The sequence below is a fragment of the Rhinolophus ferrumequinum genome, chromosome 8, assembly GCF_004115265.2.
Source record: "Rhinolophus ferrumequinum isolate MPI-CBG mRhiFer1 chromosome 8, mRhiFer1_v1.p, whole genome shotgun sequence".
Classification (NCBI taxonomy): domain Eukaryota; kingdom Metazoa; phylum Chordata; class Mammalia; order Chiroptera; family Rhinolophidae; genus Rhinolophus; species Rhinolophus ferrumequinum.
Genome location: NC_046291.1, coordinates 62,313,205 through 62,330,502, shown reverse-complemented (window position 1 = coordinate 62,330,502; position 17,298 = coordinate 62,313,205). Strand labels below are relative to the sequence as shown.

Below are 17,298 nucleotides of genomic sequence, written 5' to 3'. Positions count from 1 at the left end.
TCACATGATAGGTGTTAAATATCCACAATATATAAAAACCTCCTACAACTCAACAACAAAAAGACAAATAACCTAATTTAAAAATAGGGAAAGGACTTAAACAGACATTTTCCCAAAGATGATATACAAATGGCCATTAAGTACATGAAAAGATGCTCAAAACCACTAGCCATTAGGGAATGTAAATCACAACCACATGAGGTAACATCACAATGCCCTAGGATGGTGCCAATAAAAAAGACACATAATAACAAATGTTGACAAGGATGTGGAGAAATTGCTGGCATTCACCGCTAGCAGGATTGTAAAGTGGTTCAGCCATTGTGGAAAACAGTGTGTCGATTCCTCAAAAAGTTAAATCTAGAATTACCACATGACCCAGCAATCCCACTCCTTGGTTAAAGAATTGAAAACAGCTAAAAGAATTAAAAACACGGACTCTAAGAGATACTTGTATGTCAATGTTCATCACAGATTTATTCACAATAGCCAAAAAATGGAAGCAACCTAAGTCTACCAATAGCTTAATGGATAAACAAAATGTGGTATCTATCTTCATCCAATGGAATATTATTCAGCCATAAAAAGGAATGAAGTTCTGATATATGCTATAACATGGATGAATCTCTAAACATTTTAAGTGAAATAAGCCAGACACAAAAGGACAAATATATGTGAAATCATCCAACAAAAACAGTCATGAGGTGGAAGAAACTCAAATGTCCATTGATGGATGAATGGAAAAACAAAATTATACACACACACACACACACACACACGTATATATATATATATATAATTTAATATATATAATTTATTATATATATTATATATATATGTAACACACACATATATACAGAGGTTACCAAAAAAAATGTATACACATTTTAAGAAAGGAAAAAACTATTACAATTGTAATGATATATACTGATAACAAAAGATGAGTATAAGTTATGTGTATACATTTTTTTGGCACCCCTGGTGTGTGTGTGTGTGTGTGTGTGTGTGTGTAGTATATATATATATATATATATATATATATATATATATATATATATATGGTGGTTGCCAGAGGCTGGGGGTGGGGAGAATGAGGGGTTATTGTTTAATGAGTCTGGAGTTTCAGTTTTGCAAGATGAAAATGGTCTGCAGACTCACTGCACAACAATATGAATATATTTTACACGATTGCACTATGCACATAAAAATGGTTAAGATGATAAATTCTATATTATGTAAATTTTATCTCAACTAAAAAAATCAGTGCCAAATATGTAGTGGGTGCTCAGTACATGTGCGTAAAATCCTAGTGGCCACATTTCACAAATTAACAATGAGAGGAAGATCACAAAGGAGAGACTGCCCTGCCAATACAACTGAACATATAGATTAAAAACTGGCTGTCCACAACTGAAGGGTAACCATTTAAAATTTGGGATGCATTTTAATTACTTTCACCTAAGGCCTGTAAAGTTATTTTACTATAAAACAAAAGGAGTGGAGGGGAAGTCTTGGCCTTAATTGGAGGCAGTAGCTGGAATAATAAATCTGGTCTGCAATATCCCCACTGGCAACTGAAAAAAATAATAAATTCTGCATGGAAGCACCAGCTTGACGAGGCTCAAGAAGCCATTGATGAGGTACATTATTAGTCAGTCAATTCACAAGGCAGGCAGAGCTATGCCAGGTCTAGGCAGGAAGAAGGAGATGACGGAGTGTGGGCCCTCTGGAGTTGACAGCTCATTTGGGAGCAGGGCCTAAGATACACACACACCCATGCACACACGCATCACAACTAATGAAACAGTCATACAGCACAATGAATGACTGAATATACAAAAAACTGAATATACAAATGAAGGGTGGTGTCAAGGCTGTTTCTGACAGACACTTCTTATTCCAAAAGATTTGTTCCTTAAGTCGAAAGCTTCTCAAATCTCTTAAAAGTTGTGATAAAAAAAATTCCAGGTCCAGTGGACAAATCATGGCTTTTCAAAGACACACTCACTTTTTCATTACTTGCTAAAATTAATATCTACAAAAGAGAACGTTTGAAAACAAGTTTACCTTATAGTTAAAATATAGCCATCCTTTGGGACATGTTCCATGCTGTTTCGGTGTATCTTTTTCTTTCTCTAGGACCCAAAACTTTTTTCGCTTACAGACACTAGGCATAGAAGCTGAACACTCTTCACTAGCCCAGAGTCCTGGAGGGGAAAATAGATTAGACATGACTAGAAAAAATGGCGACTCTTTGTAGACATTCTCTATTGAACACTATTTTCATGACTGCCATGATTTATCATAATTTGTTTTTTAAATCTAGAAATTGAACTAAATTTAACTACTAATCATGGAGTTCTCTAGGGACAAGTGCTAACTGGGCAAGGGGCCAAAATCAGTCATTCTAATTCAAGAATGTAGGAATTTTGCACAGGCAAAAACCAAACAAATAACTAAATAAACAAATACTACAGCTGAAATCACAGAACTGATTTAAGTTCTAAGAATATTTGACTTGGTAGGCAAAGGAATACTTTGTAGAGTAATATTTTTGTTTTAAAATATTCAAAGTCAATGTAAAGAGAGAGTAAAGATTCTAAAACAACAGAGGATCATTTCTACTTTATCATTCTTTTTTTTTTCACTTTACAATTCTTTAGAAAATATAATAACGTAGAAGAATTAGCTCATGAACTTCTAAGAAAGAAGGTCAGAATCCTGACCCTTGAACAAAACAGGCACACGTATGGACATGCCCTCAGGAAGCTATAGCCAAAGTCATAAGCTGCCTGGAAAATGTTTTTTCATTTAGAAACACTGTATTTTCAGACGTTAGAGAATGCATTTCACTAGCATTCAAGTTATAAATTCCAGAACAGGGCAAGGGTGCATGTTAATTGCGAGGGCAAAATCAGTTTTCTAGTATGAGGGATATGAGCCAAAAAGATGATGGCATTTTGAAGGAGGTGCTGGAATGTTATTTTCGGTGCAGAGTAGCTTCTATTCTTCCAGAATCACAAAACAGCCTTTCCATAGGCTGTTGTGACACCTGCTGGCAAAAGCGAGCTGATTAACCACATGGTTTTGTTCTTTCCTAACTTTCTCTAAAGATGTGTGCATACACCTAAGATTGCTTTCCATGTTTATCCTGCTCCTGACTTGGCGCACAAGTTTGTTATGAATGTGTCAGAGTTGGAAACATCATTATCTTTTATTGGATAGAAAGAGTGGGATGGATATGAGTGGACAATCAACCTAAGTAACACTGTGCTGATGAATAGAATTAACAAAACAGTCTTCAACTTACATGTATTTCTAAATCCCACTTGCAAACAGTTGGTGGTCTAAGGCACGCAGCAATGAAGGCCAGGTATTTTTTTAAAAAAGAATACTGAATTCAAGGAGATTTTTTTCTTAAATAGGAAATTGGAAGTAAATTTCATAGAGGTGAAAGATCTGGCCAGTTATAAACTGGATACTAGGAAGAGATTAAAAAATGGGCCCATACTGAAATTTTATAGGGAACAGTATTGGGTAGGCATAGTTTTGACCCATTTCAGTGGGCCCAGTTTTGGTGTTGTTTTGGTTCATGAGGAAGGACTTATCTGGATGTAAATTATTTCCACATTGATGCATGGAATAACCTGTAGGAATGGCCATCCTTAAGCCTAAGACTGATGAAATTGAACACATTCAGTTGAAAAGCAAAATAACCAAACAAAACTTTCTCATTGAACCAATGCAATGAAAAGTCTCCTGCAAATTATTAGTTTGTATTATAAACCCCAAAATGGATGAATTAAATAACCTGTTATGGATGATATGAAGCCACATCTCTGGCTCTGGTTATTCATAGATCCTTCTCTTCCTTTGTCCCAGTTCTGGTAGATTACAGGGGTTCCATCTCTCCAGCTGTAGGAAAATTAAAAATTTTAAGGTCTTCTCTCACTCTGCACGTGCTAAAGATAGCTTTATAAGCTAAAGATAATGTTTGAAGCCTGTTCAACAAATTGATCACTAAGATCCTGTCCAATCATTCTGCAAATAAACCTGCCAAACAAAATTAAATGCAAATTAATCTAGGTCCATACCGAAATTCATCATTGGCTCTTTCTTCTCGAAGTCCAATCCACCAATTAACACCATGCTTTGATAGCTATTCAAAAAAAAAAAAAAAAAAAAAAAGGAAAGAAAGAAAATGTCAGCATTTATTCAGTTGTTTTCTTTTTTCATTATTAAGATTAATGGGGTTGCTGTTAATAGCTTTCTATTCTTCAGTATTTTACCCAATTATCTAAAGAAAAGTACATACACTAAGGCCTGGCATCTTGAGAAAACCTGAAACTTCATTATTCTAAACTATTCCCTCCTCATTATGAAGGAAAATGGAATCAAATATTGAAAATAATTTTAGTTTCATACAACACATGCAATATCTTTCTTACAACTTTCCCTGTGTATTTAATAGTAAGTTTTGTCTCATAATTGGGATATAAAATGTAATACTGTAAAATAAAATGGACTGTAGATTCCTTTTTTAAAAGACTAAACATTTTGTGGTTTGTCCTCTTAGTGATTTATAGAAGTTCATCACATATGTCACACTATTTGAAAAACAATTCAAGGCACAAAGACATCAATAGTAAAAAGATTTTGAATTTGAGGCATTAGTCTGATTGGTAAGCTTTTAAACTAAGTATTAGCACCCTCCCCCATTCAAATACAGAGATACAATAAAGGATGAAACAATACTACCGAATTTCCAGTGTTTGACAACTAGAAAATTATCCTTTTATATTTTATTGATTTTGCACTATTATTTATAACACAGATATCAGTACAATACTGTATAAAATTGAAACACAATGCACGTGCACATGCTCACAGACACACATTAAAACAGATGTAATACTGGACTTTTGACCCAGGAAATTGAAATTCCTTCTTAAACTAGAAAAGAAGAAGAGGCAATAAGCATTTCTCTAAAATCTCTAAATCAACATACTCTATTGTGTGTGTGTGTGGCATGTAACCGAATTTTTAATGCAAAAACCTGTTAATTTGAAGGCTGTAAAAAAACCTGTTAATTTCCTCTGTAAAGACTTGGGCATACATTTTAAGATATATATATATATATATCTTAAATATATATATGTGTATATATATATAAATGTATATATATATATATACATTTTAAGATACACACATGTACACACACACACACACACACACACACACACACACAGTGCCAAAATAATGTATATAGATTTTAAGAAAGCAAAACTGTATTAAAATTGCAATACTCAATATATACCAATAACAAAAGATGAATACAAATCACGTTGATTTTTGCAATTACAAGAGGTGCTCAAAGTGGTTACCATCACTGTTCAGATACTTCTGATTATGGCGAACTACTGTTTGAGCAACGTTGACCAAAGTGTTCACTTGTATACATTTTTTGGCACCCCCCATGTTTGTGTGTGTGTGTGTGTGTGTGTGTAATTTTTTTTCCCATATGACTTTCAAGTCATAATAAAAGAACCACATAGCTCTCCAACACTAATTTATAAACAGGTATTTTTACTCCTTAAGCATTGTGGCTGTCTGCCATATCAGCAATTTGAGAATAATACAACATGGAGCAACTATAATTTTTGATCCCTGAGGTGTTGTTTCGTGGACGTGTTCTTACATGCTGAATTTAGATTCCTGTTGTCAGACTTTGGAATGGTTCCACTGAGACTAGCTGTGAACTCAGTGGGAGAACCACAACAATTTTTTCAATCTAAAGAGGTCTCACGTGCAAGAATAGTGGAAATCACAGCCTGACTGTTACTGCCCCAATTAAGGACCTCTAAAGAAAAATTATAACTAGTGCATCTTAAGTGGCATATTTATTACTACCTCAATTATAGCATGGTAATCTTCCACATGGCACATCATAACCTGTTATAATATGGAAACAGAACTGCAAAGGACAAGCTAGAAGATGCCCAGAGTGAAAAATCCAATGGATGTTTTAAATTTTAGCATAGGTATAAAACCATAACAATGGAAGACATTGAAACTCTTTTATATGAAAGAATATTAAAATTGTAATGACTATGGATTTTGTAATATCAGTTATGTTTTATTACAGACGGCCATTCCAGATAGCGCCACGGGTAGAACACCACCGAAAAGAAAACACAGCACTAGCCAATGTATTAATCTACTAAACAATACAAGGAAAACAAACCATCAGCTCTTAAAAATGTTTCCATAAAAATAGCAAAACAAAGTTATTTTAAGGGTTTAAATTACCAGACTTTGAAAAAATTACTAATAAATTTGATACATGTTTTTTGTTAGAAATATTTAAAATTAATTTTTAAAAGTAAGAGAAAATCAAAATTTTAAAATTCAAATATTACACAAACAGCATAAAAATGTTAGCCGAATGGACAAACTGGCTAGTAGTTCATGTCAAACTTGCAGTTTTTTACTTCTTTCGGCACTGATTTGACCAACAAGATGGCTCAAAAAAAAGATACTCAAAAATTCAGTCTCGGGCCGGCCCGGTGGCTCAGGCGGTTAGAGCTCCGTGCTCCTAACTCCGAAGGCTGCCAGTTTGATTCCCACATGGGCCAGTGGGCTCTCAACCACAAGGTTGCCAGTTCAATTCCTCAAGTCCCGCAAGGGATGGTGGGCTCCGCCCCCTGCAACTAAGATTGAACACGGCACCTTGAGCTGAGCTGCCTCCCGGATGGCTCAGTTGGTTGGAGCGAGTCCTCTCAACCACAAGGTTGCTGGTTTAACTCCCGAAAGGGATGGTGGGCTGCGCCCCCTGCAACTAGCAACGGGCAACTGGATCTGGAGCTGAGCTGCGCCCTCCACAACTAAGACTGAAAGGACAACAACTTGACTTGGAAAACAGGCCTGCAAGTACACACTGTTCCCCAATAAAGTCCTGTTCCCCTTCCCCAATAAAATCTTAAAAAAAAAAAAAAATTCAGTCTCATCATGCCTTGTGGGCCTCTGTTATTTATACAGAAACTACTGACTCATCACTTTTCCAAGATGGGCACATTTCGTTAAAAAAACTTCTGCTTCAGATTTTTAAAACTGTACCCAACTTTCTTTTTCAATAATTAGTTCTTCCCCTCAACTAAATGTCATTTTTGTTTTCGCATTTCTGAGTTACTACTTTACATGTTTAGTTTCTCTTCCTGTAATAAAATAACTTGTGAACTAATTCATTCCAGTAGGCTGTTCTTAGGTATGGGAGATTTCTTTCTTATGAAATGTAAATGGTCACCATAAATACCACCACTACCACCAACAAAAAGTGCCTAACATGGCCACAAATTATGCAGAAATAAGAAATGCTTTAGAAATCTACAACTTCCTTTTTTCTAAATTGACACCCTATCCCTTTGGATCCCTTTCCCCTTTCTTAGTCTCCACATCCTATACCGTCCAATAATTTTATTTTGTAGCACAATGTGGTGTTAGATCAGCCAACAGTTCACCCGTAATACTGACAGGGCATTCTTTATTAATGTGGTCACAGGCTGGGTAACAATTTTGCCATATAAGACACCACAAGGTGTTTCTTGTTTGAGATCACAACTATATCTCATCTTCAACTAGATCATGGTACTATGACTTCTCAAACTGCTAAACCCATGGGTTTTATTGTTCCCTGTATGGGAGGTATTAACTTCACCATTCCTACTGGCTTCCCAACCACTGAAGATTGGAAGAATCAAGTAAGAGAAAGTTGAAGAAAAAAGACCTGCAGATGTTCCCAAGAGAGCTAAACTGTTGGAAAGATCCAAGAGGCCCTTCATTATTCATGGCTGAGACAGAGCTGGAGCCATCTTTGGGGGGAGGGGTTTTAGAACCAGCATTTTAATATAATGAGGGCATTGTGCTCTTTTCTACCCTTGAAGCTGCTGTTTTGCTGCCAGCAGAGGGTTTTTTAATGATGTTGTAAGTCAAATGGCTTGGGGTCACTTCCAAAGTCCACCACTTAGCGACTATGCAAACAAATCGCTATATTTCTCTGGAGTGTTAGCCTCATCTGTAAAAGGTACTGGTAACAGACTACCCACAGACTTCTTGGAAAGATAAAATGCCATCAAATATGAGAACCTAGCACAACACCTGACACTGTTATGATAAGTATTCGCCCAAATGAGATGTGTGCTTTGCCATGTTGATGGATTGGTTTTCAGCCATTCATTGGATGTTTTGTTATTACCACCTGGGTGAGGAGTCTGCTGTCTAGCTAAAGAAATAAACATTATTTTCTGACATCATGATACGCAATTTGTTGATACTTAACATTACGATTTTGGCTTTAGTATTCCATTTGCTGGAGCGGAAGGGTGATAAAATAGCTCACAAACCAATAGTGGGGAATCTCTGGTTCCGGTGGCTGGTCTTCCACTGAGTCTCTGTGGGACTGTGGGGTGGTCACCTAAACCCTCTGTTTCTTAGCATTGCCATCAACACTCCGCAGCAGTCCTGACCTGCCTGCATCTCACAGGCTGTGCGCATCCAATAGGATTACAGAAACGAGAAAGCCCCATGAGCGGTGAGGAAGACATTTCTCTTACAAGTAAAGAATGCTTAGATACAAGACCTTTGTTTTAAAAGTCAACTTACAAACATGGAAAAGTGATAGAGCAAGAAAGGATTCCTGGAGATTATGAAATAATGTTAAATTACAGAAAAAGAAAAAAGGCTTTTTCTTACTTTCCAAGAGTTCCTAGGGAAAATTGGGAGTGAGGTTTTCCGCCCTCAGTTCTTCCTTGGTAATTTGTACATACTGCTTCCTTTTTACTTACTATGTCCCATTATTTCCAAATAGAGACTGCTTTTTAAAAATAGAGACTGCATCTCATTTTTGTGTGCTTCACATATTTGTGTCTTTGACAAATACCACAGTGCCCAACATATACCTCATGCTCAGTAAATGCTTGTTGAAGAAATACACTGAAAATGTACTCTATTCCTTGGCAGTCTATTTCTAATATCATTTAACAGGTTTTGTATGCTCATTTCTAATTAGCCTAGCTCTTCAAAAGAGTAAGTCTAGTCTTTATCTTAAGTTCAAGTGGAAAATCATTTCTTACCATTTTCTGTATTATATAGTAAATCTTGACAAACTTAAAAATATTGTACTCTTGGAAGTAAAATTCAAAACTTTAAAATAGCTATGCAACCCTGTCCCAGGTACTCTTTGTCCCTCATTTGTGCTTTATTTTCCTCCATGCCATTTATCCATTTATCTTTTCCTAAAATATTATGTAATTCTATTTACTTATATTGATTATGGTATTTCTTCCCAGACTAATCTCCCAGAGAGCAATAATATCGGCCTATTTTAATCACTGATAAAGCCCTAGAAGAGTAGACTCTGAATAAATACGTGTTGAATGATTAAAAGAACCTCACAGAAGCAGTAAAACTCTACTTAACTTTTGTTGCTAACAAAGAAAGAACAACAACAACAAAAAAAGAATAAAAGAAGTGAAGTGACTGACCAACATAATAAACCTGTGTTTCTATTATTTTCTCTTAATCTCTGTATCAGAATAAAACAGTTCTCAAAAATCTATGGCTTTTAATGAAACGTAAGTAAGTGTCTAAAGTCAAAGGGAAAAAAAATTCCCCAAGGACAGAAGAAGGAGCTATGCTCTAAATTTCTCATGGTAAATTGTATTCAAGTACCGCTCTTATTTTGCTGTGGATGAATTCTTGCTCGTGTGCAGAATGAATTGTGAGAAGATCACTGTGCAGCCAGCTACAGACAAACTCAAAGGAGGACCATTCCGAAGCATAGATATGAAAAAGGTACTCTGCATCCTGATAAAAGAGCCAGGGTGCATCTGAAAGAAAAACAAACAATGCAAATGATGCAAAAACTATTGACTGATATAATGCAGACTTAAATAGGATATGCTATGATTGACCCCAAATTCATAATTTGGTCACTCAGCATTTAAAAATTTTCTTTTCGTGTGTGTATAAACAAATATATTTACACACATACATATATAATTTTCTTATTTTCCTTGGTCTATCTCATATAAGAAACCTTCACTTGTATTCAAAGTTCTGGGGTAGATGCATATTTGAAAATCAGGTGTCATGAAAATGGAGTTAAGCTATGATATTAGTCTTTAATCGTATTTAGTGACATTTATTAAGTCGATTATTTATTAATTATTGATTTGTTAATTTGAACAAATTAGTTCTAGATTGACATAAGAAAAAAGAGATTTGATTGGAGGACTGTCATATACAGTAATGGTATATAATAGCACATACTTAGAAATTCAAGATAGTTCTTACCGTACTGGTACCAGGGTGGAATTTTGGGTTTCACATCTGCGAAGTGAAAGCAAACCACCTTGAGTGACCTTTTCTCGCAGGTGTGCAATCTCTGAATTACTTCAGCTCTAAACACAATATTTTGTACTTCACCTTTCAAAGACCATTTGAAAACCAGGTACTTTGTGCTGTTTGGTATGTAGCTAGTTCTCATACGTGAAGAGGAGACTCAAGGGAGGCCCCTGGTTAAAGAAGGAAGGACATGACCACATGTTGAGGGCCTACAGTGTGTCACACACTGTGCTAGGTGTTTTTTACTTACTCATTTGACAAGTAATTTTGTTTGCTTGTAACGTGACCATGACATTTCTTCCAGATTGTATTCACAAAACATAACACTCCACAATATAGTCGATTATCCTCATTTCCTGTAACTGACTTAGCATACTGCATTGGTGTCTTTTCTCATTCCCCTATAATACATTCTTTGCTAAAATAGCACAACGTGGTTCATCATGGAGGTTGTTGGTACTGTGGTCCAGGGTGCTTACGATTCAGATCTCTGTAACGCTTCACTTGGGAAAGTGCTATAGATTATTAGAAAGCAGGCCTACAGTAAAGATCTTATGAACATTTTTACCTCTTGGAATTTTGCATATCCATTCGCGTTTGGAACCACAGTGCGAGGGCAGTAATGTTTTATTTGCCTTATAAACAGCACAGTTTCTTGCATCTTCTCCAAAATAAGTATTGTCTAAAAATGAAGAGACAACCTGCAGCAGATGAAGTTCATTATTCCTTAACGATGATCCCCCACAAAAAGTTTCAAAAGATCAAAAAAGCCACCCTTGTAAATAAATCACAATAGATTTCTGGAGGAAGCTTCAGAAATATCTGGATATGATTCCAGTTAAAGGTTGTTCCACATTTGTGAAAAACGGGCTAATCAAACTTTAGCATTTTTTTCTTATAGATGTTTTTTTTTTTTCCTTAAAAAGAGGAATGCTACTCCTTCCTCCATAAGGGACAAATCATATGCATGCTTCCTTCTGAACTTGGCACTGTTTCTGCCCTGGCAGGATTAGGCTAGCCCTGGGATACTGGGTTAAACTTAGAGGCTCAGGGATCTGTCAGATTTGAGTCTCACCTTTGATGTAGATTCTTGTGTATAGACACTAAGCTTTTAGTCTCTAATCACTAAATTCTAAGTCATCACTAGCTTTAATCAGGAAACTATGCAACACTTTCCATGAATAATCACACAACAGGGGTATTAAATAAAGATTCAACCTTCTCAATGATTTAATGACTATCTGACAGAAGAGTGGATGGACTGCAAGTAAAATTAGGGTGAAAATTTGGAAAAAAGAGGATGTTTTGAAACCATTTATACTCCTCGTCAAACATGTACACAGTCATGCAACAATTCATCTAACTTAAATATATATAAGCTATGATTCAGCGTGACTTGGAATATTCATTTTGTCCAGTGGGGAGTGGCGACGGATTCATTGCACGGTTTCATGATTTTATCTCATTTACTTCAAACCGACATTGTCTATTTCACTCCTGTTACTAATGAGTTCATTTCACGAAATCAAAATGAAGAGTTTTCAACCTCTACATACTACATTTCATTGTCAAGTGCCATATTGACGTTAGCCACCCAACTGTGCCATATGGTGGCTGCCATTTATGGGGCAAGTTGACAGTGCTGTGCCCCTTGTGCTTTCTGGGCCTTGGTTTCTTCATCAGTAAAACAGATGGGAGGGGCTGGGTGATCTCTAAGATCTCTTCCCACTCTCTGGTGCTGAAGCCCTTTTCAAAGTAGCAGTACATGGGTGGGAACTTTATTTATTTTTCAACTAGCATGCCCTTATTATTTTCTTCCCACTATAAGCATATAGCTTATAGGAAGCACAAATCCCTTCCTTGACACAAATTTGAACACTATCTATGTAGTGGGCCTAGAGATCCCATTTCTCTGTTGATCTTTACAATTTCAAAGTTTGGGTACTTTGCCAATGAGGAGACATTATATTATAACACTGTGGCTTTAGAGGCAGCTAACCTGTGTACCAATCCTGGCTTTCCTATGTCTTATTTTAGGCAAATTATTTAATCATTGCCATACCCACTGCATTGAATCATCGTCAGGATGCAAAGAGACCATGGAGGAGTGTACTCATCTTAGTACTTAGAACAGAATTAGGGCTCAGTAAACAAGAGCTGCATTAAATGCTCACGGCTGGCTGTTGCTAGCCTCCCCAATTCACAGATGAAACTGAATAGCCTGATTTTGCATGGGTCCTTGGATGGATCCCATTTCAATCTGGGACACTACTTCGGATTTTTTCCCCGTATCTTCTTGAGGAAAATGTGAGAATTCCTCATTGCACTTGAAAAAAAAATGTAACAGTGAGGTTTTTATAAGTATAGCCTGAATGAAAAGCAAGTATTTTTTCCTCCAAATAAGTTGCTTTGGCTGAGAAGGAGGTGATGTTGCTAAGGCTGGCATTTCTGTGCTTTTATTGTGAGATATACTGAAAATGGTTCTTTTCATTTTGACATGGACAATGGTCCCATACATACTCTCCTAATAAGGTGTTAGGCAGGAGAGGAAAGGTGGGGTAAAGAAAGCCTGGTGTTATTTTAAAGAACAGTTGCTTCTCTGCTGGAGACTCTTGGCGTGGGAGGTGGTTTGGGGACCTTTTTGGAGATTTGGATTCCTTTTCAGGTTAAGATCCTACAGCTGTCCTCAGAACTATGTGACTAGCAAAAGCTCCCTAGAACATTGCTAAAATAATGCTTCCGGTATCAAGATCTGGTGCAGTTTTTGATTTGGGTCTGAATCATGGGAAATGCGGTCATTGTTTCCAGGTTCTTTTGTTTTTTTTGCCAAGTGGTTCCAGGGCCACTTGTTTTGAATTCATTTCCTTTTCTTTGGCTTGAAAAGACTTACAGGAGTTCCATCAGACCATGCCCAAGAGTCAGCATTCAGTGGGTTTCTTTTATTAAATCCAATCCAGAACTGCCTTTCTTCTGTCCTGTGAAGAGAACAAAAATTTGGCCTTTCCTATTGAACTTATAACATTATGAAAAAGGTTCAAGTAAGTATTTGCAGTATGTGCAGGAAATAGCTGATGCTACTGGCAGGCCTGAGGAAGTCAAATAAACATTTATTCAACATTTCCTCTGTGCAAAACATGAGCTCTGAAATGAACTGAGAGGAGATTTAGCCAGGACTCTTATTTCTCTTGGTTTGTATGGGGAACTCATACGTATGCCATTGGGGAAAAGTCAGCCCATGTTGAGAACATGGCTTCCTCATGTCCATTAGAAATGGCAACACCTTTTAATCAGAACAAGAACACATGAAAGCAAGTTGCCAAGAAATTTTGGAACTTCTCTTCCCTAGAGAACTTCTTAGTACTTTACTCTGCTTTGATTTGTTGCTCTTTTGTCACATATTCATGTATTCTCTAAAGGTTAATCATCACCACCCCCCATTTAATAAGAAGTACATGACAGTTTGGTTTTTTGGATTTTTTACAGATCTCAATGGAAATGTTTCCACGGTGAATCAGTCTGAGGCACAGTAGATTAACTTCAGCAGTCACCACCCAGTTAGACTTGGTGAGAAGCCCCACAGAGAACCATCCTCCTTCCTATTAGGTGGAGGACAAACATGTCACACCACAGAGTACTCAATAAATCAAGCAATTGTACAACAATCCATCTCACTAAGATCATTTTCTGAGAATGATTTTGAAGAATTAAAAATGTAAAAGATTCAGAAGTCACGACAGATGCTTTATTTTCCTTATGCAGAGAAACAAGCTTATTTTGAAGCACCCCTACTTGGATATTTGAGCTCCTCTGCCTGCACGATAAAAATGAATGTAAAATGTGACTTCGAAAATCCAAGAGATCACTGGGGCACGGTTGGTCACTGCCATGTTTATATTTACGCTCTTACATGTACGCTGCAGAAAGGTGGACATGCTGCCTCATGGTTAAACCAGGCATATTAATCTCAACGTCCTAGCCTAGAAATCCACGTACTCTCCCTGTACTGAGCACTTTTTCTTTCTTTCCTCACTGAAGTCAGAGTTCTACAGTTTTCCTGCTATATACTGGCTCCTAGAAGATGAATTAGTATTTATTTTCTCTCTATCAATTTCCTAAAATTGTATAATTTCTAATAATGCAATATAATAATATAAACAGTAAAATAGAAATAGAAAAGCAGTGCCATAGGAAAGAAAAATACATATGCTAACTATGAGAAATGATTTATTTGCTATAACTAAGCATCAGATTTGGCTGAACTCCCTGGTAGTCAAGGCAAAAGTAAAACATATATTATATAGCTTTTGTGATTAGGTGTTGAAGATTAAGAACTTGATAGATGGTTGGCACTAAATTCTACTAGAAATTCCAAGTGCGAGAATCTACATAGATAGAAATGACATAATTATATCTGATCTTACGGAAAACATGGAAGCAGTTTGCATGTGGTTGTTCCATACACCAAAGCTCACTATATACAAGTATGCAAGTATGTTTTGCAAAGGGCTAAAATCAAAGTTACAGCTTCAAACAACAGAGATTATTATGTACTCCTCGGACTTGTGGCCCCACTCCTAGCTAAAAATCCAACTAAACCAGAAGCTTCTTGAACTTTTCTCGAGCCTCGCAGAATCTTGATTCAGCAGCTCTGATATGAGACCAGAGGACTGTATGTTAAAAGGTGTCCCAAGAGAATGTGATCATCAGCAGCCAGGTTTGGGAATCACGGTCAGCATATCCTGCAGAGACTAGCAGTTCCGTGGGATGTTGAAAAGTGTTCTCAAAAAAAGAGTTCTGTGGTTAGAGAAAGTGGTTCCCTCTAGAAGTTTTTACAAAGCTAAAGTATGTGGCAAATTTCCAAGATTGTACATTGCTTTGCAAACATTTGACCACAAGATCCCCCTTTTTCCGCCCCCCACAGAGTACTCTATAAGACTCACTTTGAGAGATGGTATCAAAGACTCCCACCTTGAAGGTCAATTTTGTAGATTCTGGGGATCAATAGTTTGACGTTACATATTAACATTCATATGGTAGTATTCCAAAGGAAACTTATGGGGAAGGCCTGAATTTTCCTCAGAAATTATTTCTGGATTTTCTCTGAGATTCAGGTAAGTGTCTCATTGAGACTCCAGATTTCCAGAGCTTGGAGCAGAGTATGTGGTGTTACATTTGTTTTCATTAATTAAATGTATGGAGCCATGGAGGCATGACACCCCCACCCCCTTAGACCACAACGTCCTCAGGGGCAGGATTTTGTCTGCCATGTCTATTGGATTGTCCAGCCAGCTATGCGTATAACATTTTGGGAATATCTTTCATACAAGATATTCTTAAAATGTATTCTGACAAGAACATTCGAGAAAGAGGTCAAGGGCTGGGGAGACTTACTAAAAGAGGGCATGGTAGCTGTCTTCAAATATTTGAATATAGAGTAGGCTTGAGCTATATTGCTCTGGTTTACTAGAAAGTTAATCTTGGGAACCAGCCTCCAACAATGGAATGGGCTTCCTCCCAAGAAAGGAACATGCTGGAACTGAAAGGAATTATGCAGACAGTGGATGACCACGGGGACGTGGTAGAAGGAATGCCTGCGTGTAGGTAGAAGGTAGCTCAAGATCTCTTGTTTTTTCCAATTTACATTTAATTGGTTTTCTAACTCCATGGAATTCAAGATTCTGTAACTTTGCAAGATGGATGCAGATAAGTGAGCACCTGTTTCCTCAAATGTGAATCAGAAGGTTGGCTTGGATTATTTTACTCAGTGGGACTTCCTTTTTCTTCAAACAAAATATTCTATGGACTCCTACTATATACAAAATAACTAGAAGTGGAGCTGGTTGGCGATGCTCTGATGAGTCAGTGAGCAAGCAACCAGGAACTCTGCCTACTTGGCCCCCTCCTGGTCTTGCGGTTCCAGGATCCTTGGGATCCTTATACAACACTTTGAAAACCACTGGACTAGATGATTACTGAGTTAGGCAGAAAAGTTCTAAAATTCTGATGTGAGGCACACAGAGAAGATTTTAAATATCAAAACAATTGTCACTTCGTTCTTTGTTTTATGGAATTAGAACTTAGTGCAATATAAATATAAAACCATATATATACGATATATATGAGATATATATGATATATATGTGACATATATCATACATATACGATATATATATTATATACCATATATATATCACATATATATATATATACATGGTATATATATATACGATATACATAAACACACATATATATATATATCGTATATATATCATAACTAGTGGCCAGTTGGTTGTAAGCTTGAAACAAATACTTGAGATTTTAAACAAACATTTGGGATACTTATCCCTAAGTAGCCATTACTGGGAGACCAAATATTTCATTGTAATTTTTTCAAAATTAATAAGTATTTACCGATTGAATTTTGAATGTAAAAGCTCATTCACAAAATCCTCTTCCTCAATATGGGCAAAGCTTGCAAGATGAGCTCCAAATTCTGCACAAAATGCTTCAGCTTCTCTCCATGTTCTTTTCATCAAGATTTTTTCACTATGAAATACCTGTATAGTAAAAAAAAAAAATAAAAAGTTTACACTGTCACACATAACGTAAGGCTGTTTGATTATAGGCAAGAAAATAATACTAATGTAATTGTTGTCATTATACTTTATTAAAAGCTTGACCCAGTAGGGAGAAATAACACTTACTGAACTAGATAGAATATGTATAGTCATTATAAAACTATTATCTCATTTTATCCTCAAAACAAATTTATGAGGAGGATGTGATAAATGGTTTTATCAATGAGCTCCTTGAGGATTCTTTATTCTTTTTCTCCTACATTTCCTGTAACTGGCATATATGAATCCCTTAATAAATGTTTCTCAAGAGATGAGGAGA

General features: G+C 36.4%; 1 protein-coding gene across 1 annotated transcript in view; it reads right to left on the bottom strand.

Moving 5' to 3' along the window:
- The window catches only part of PLA2R1 (phospholipase A2 receptor 1), a 100,568-nt gene that overhangs the window by 20,307 nt on the left and 62,963 nt on the right, over nt 1-17,298 (bottom strand). Inside the window, exons 13-20 of the mRNA XM_033112512.1 lie at nt 16,813-16,958; nt 13,292-13,376; nt 10,970-11,102; nt 10,351-10,386; nt 9,727-9,884; nt 4,095-4,159; nt 3,812-3,915; nt 2,068-2,207 (exon numbers count right to left, since the gene is read on the bottom strand). Coding sequence (XP_032968403.1) covers nt 2,068-2,207; nt 3,812-3,915; nt 4,095-4,159; nt 9,727-9,884; nt 10,351-10,386; nt 10,970-11,102; nt 13,292-13,376; nt 16,813-16,958 — 867 coding nt within the window. The remainder of the gene's footprint in view (nt 1-2,067; nt 2,208-3,811; nt 3,916-4,094; nt 4,160-9,726; nt 9,885-10,350; nt 10,387-10,969; nt 11,103-13,291; nt 13,377-16,812; nt 16,959-17,298) is intronic.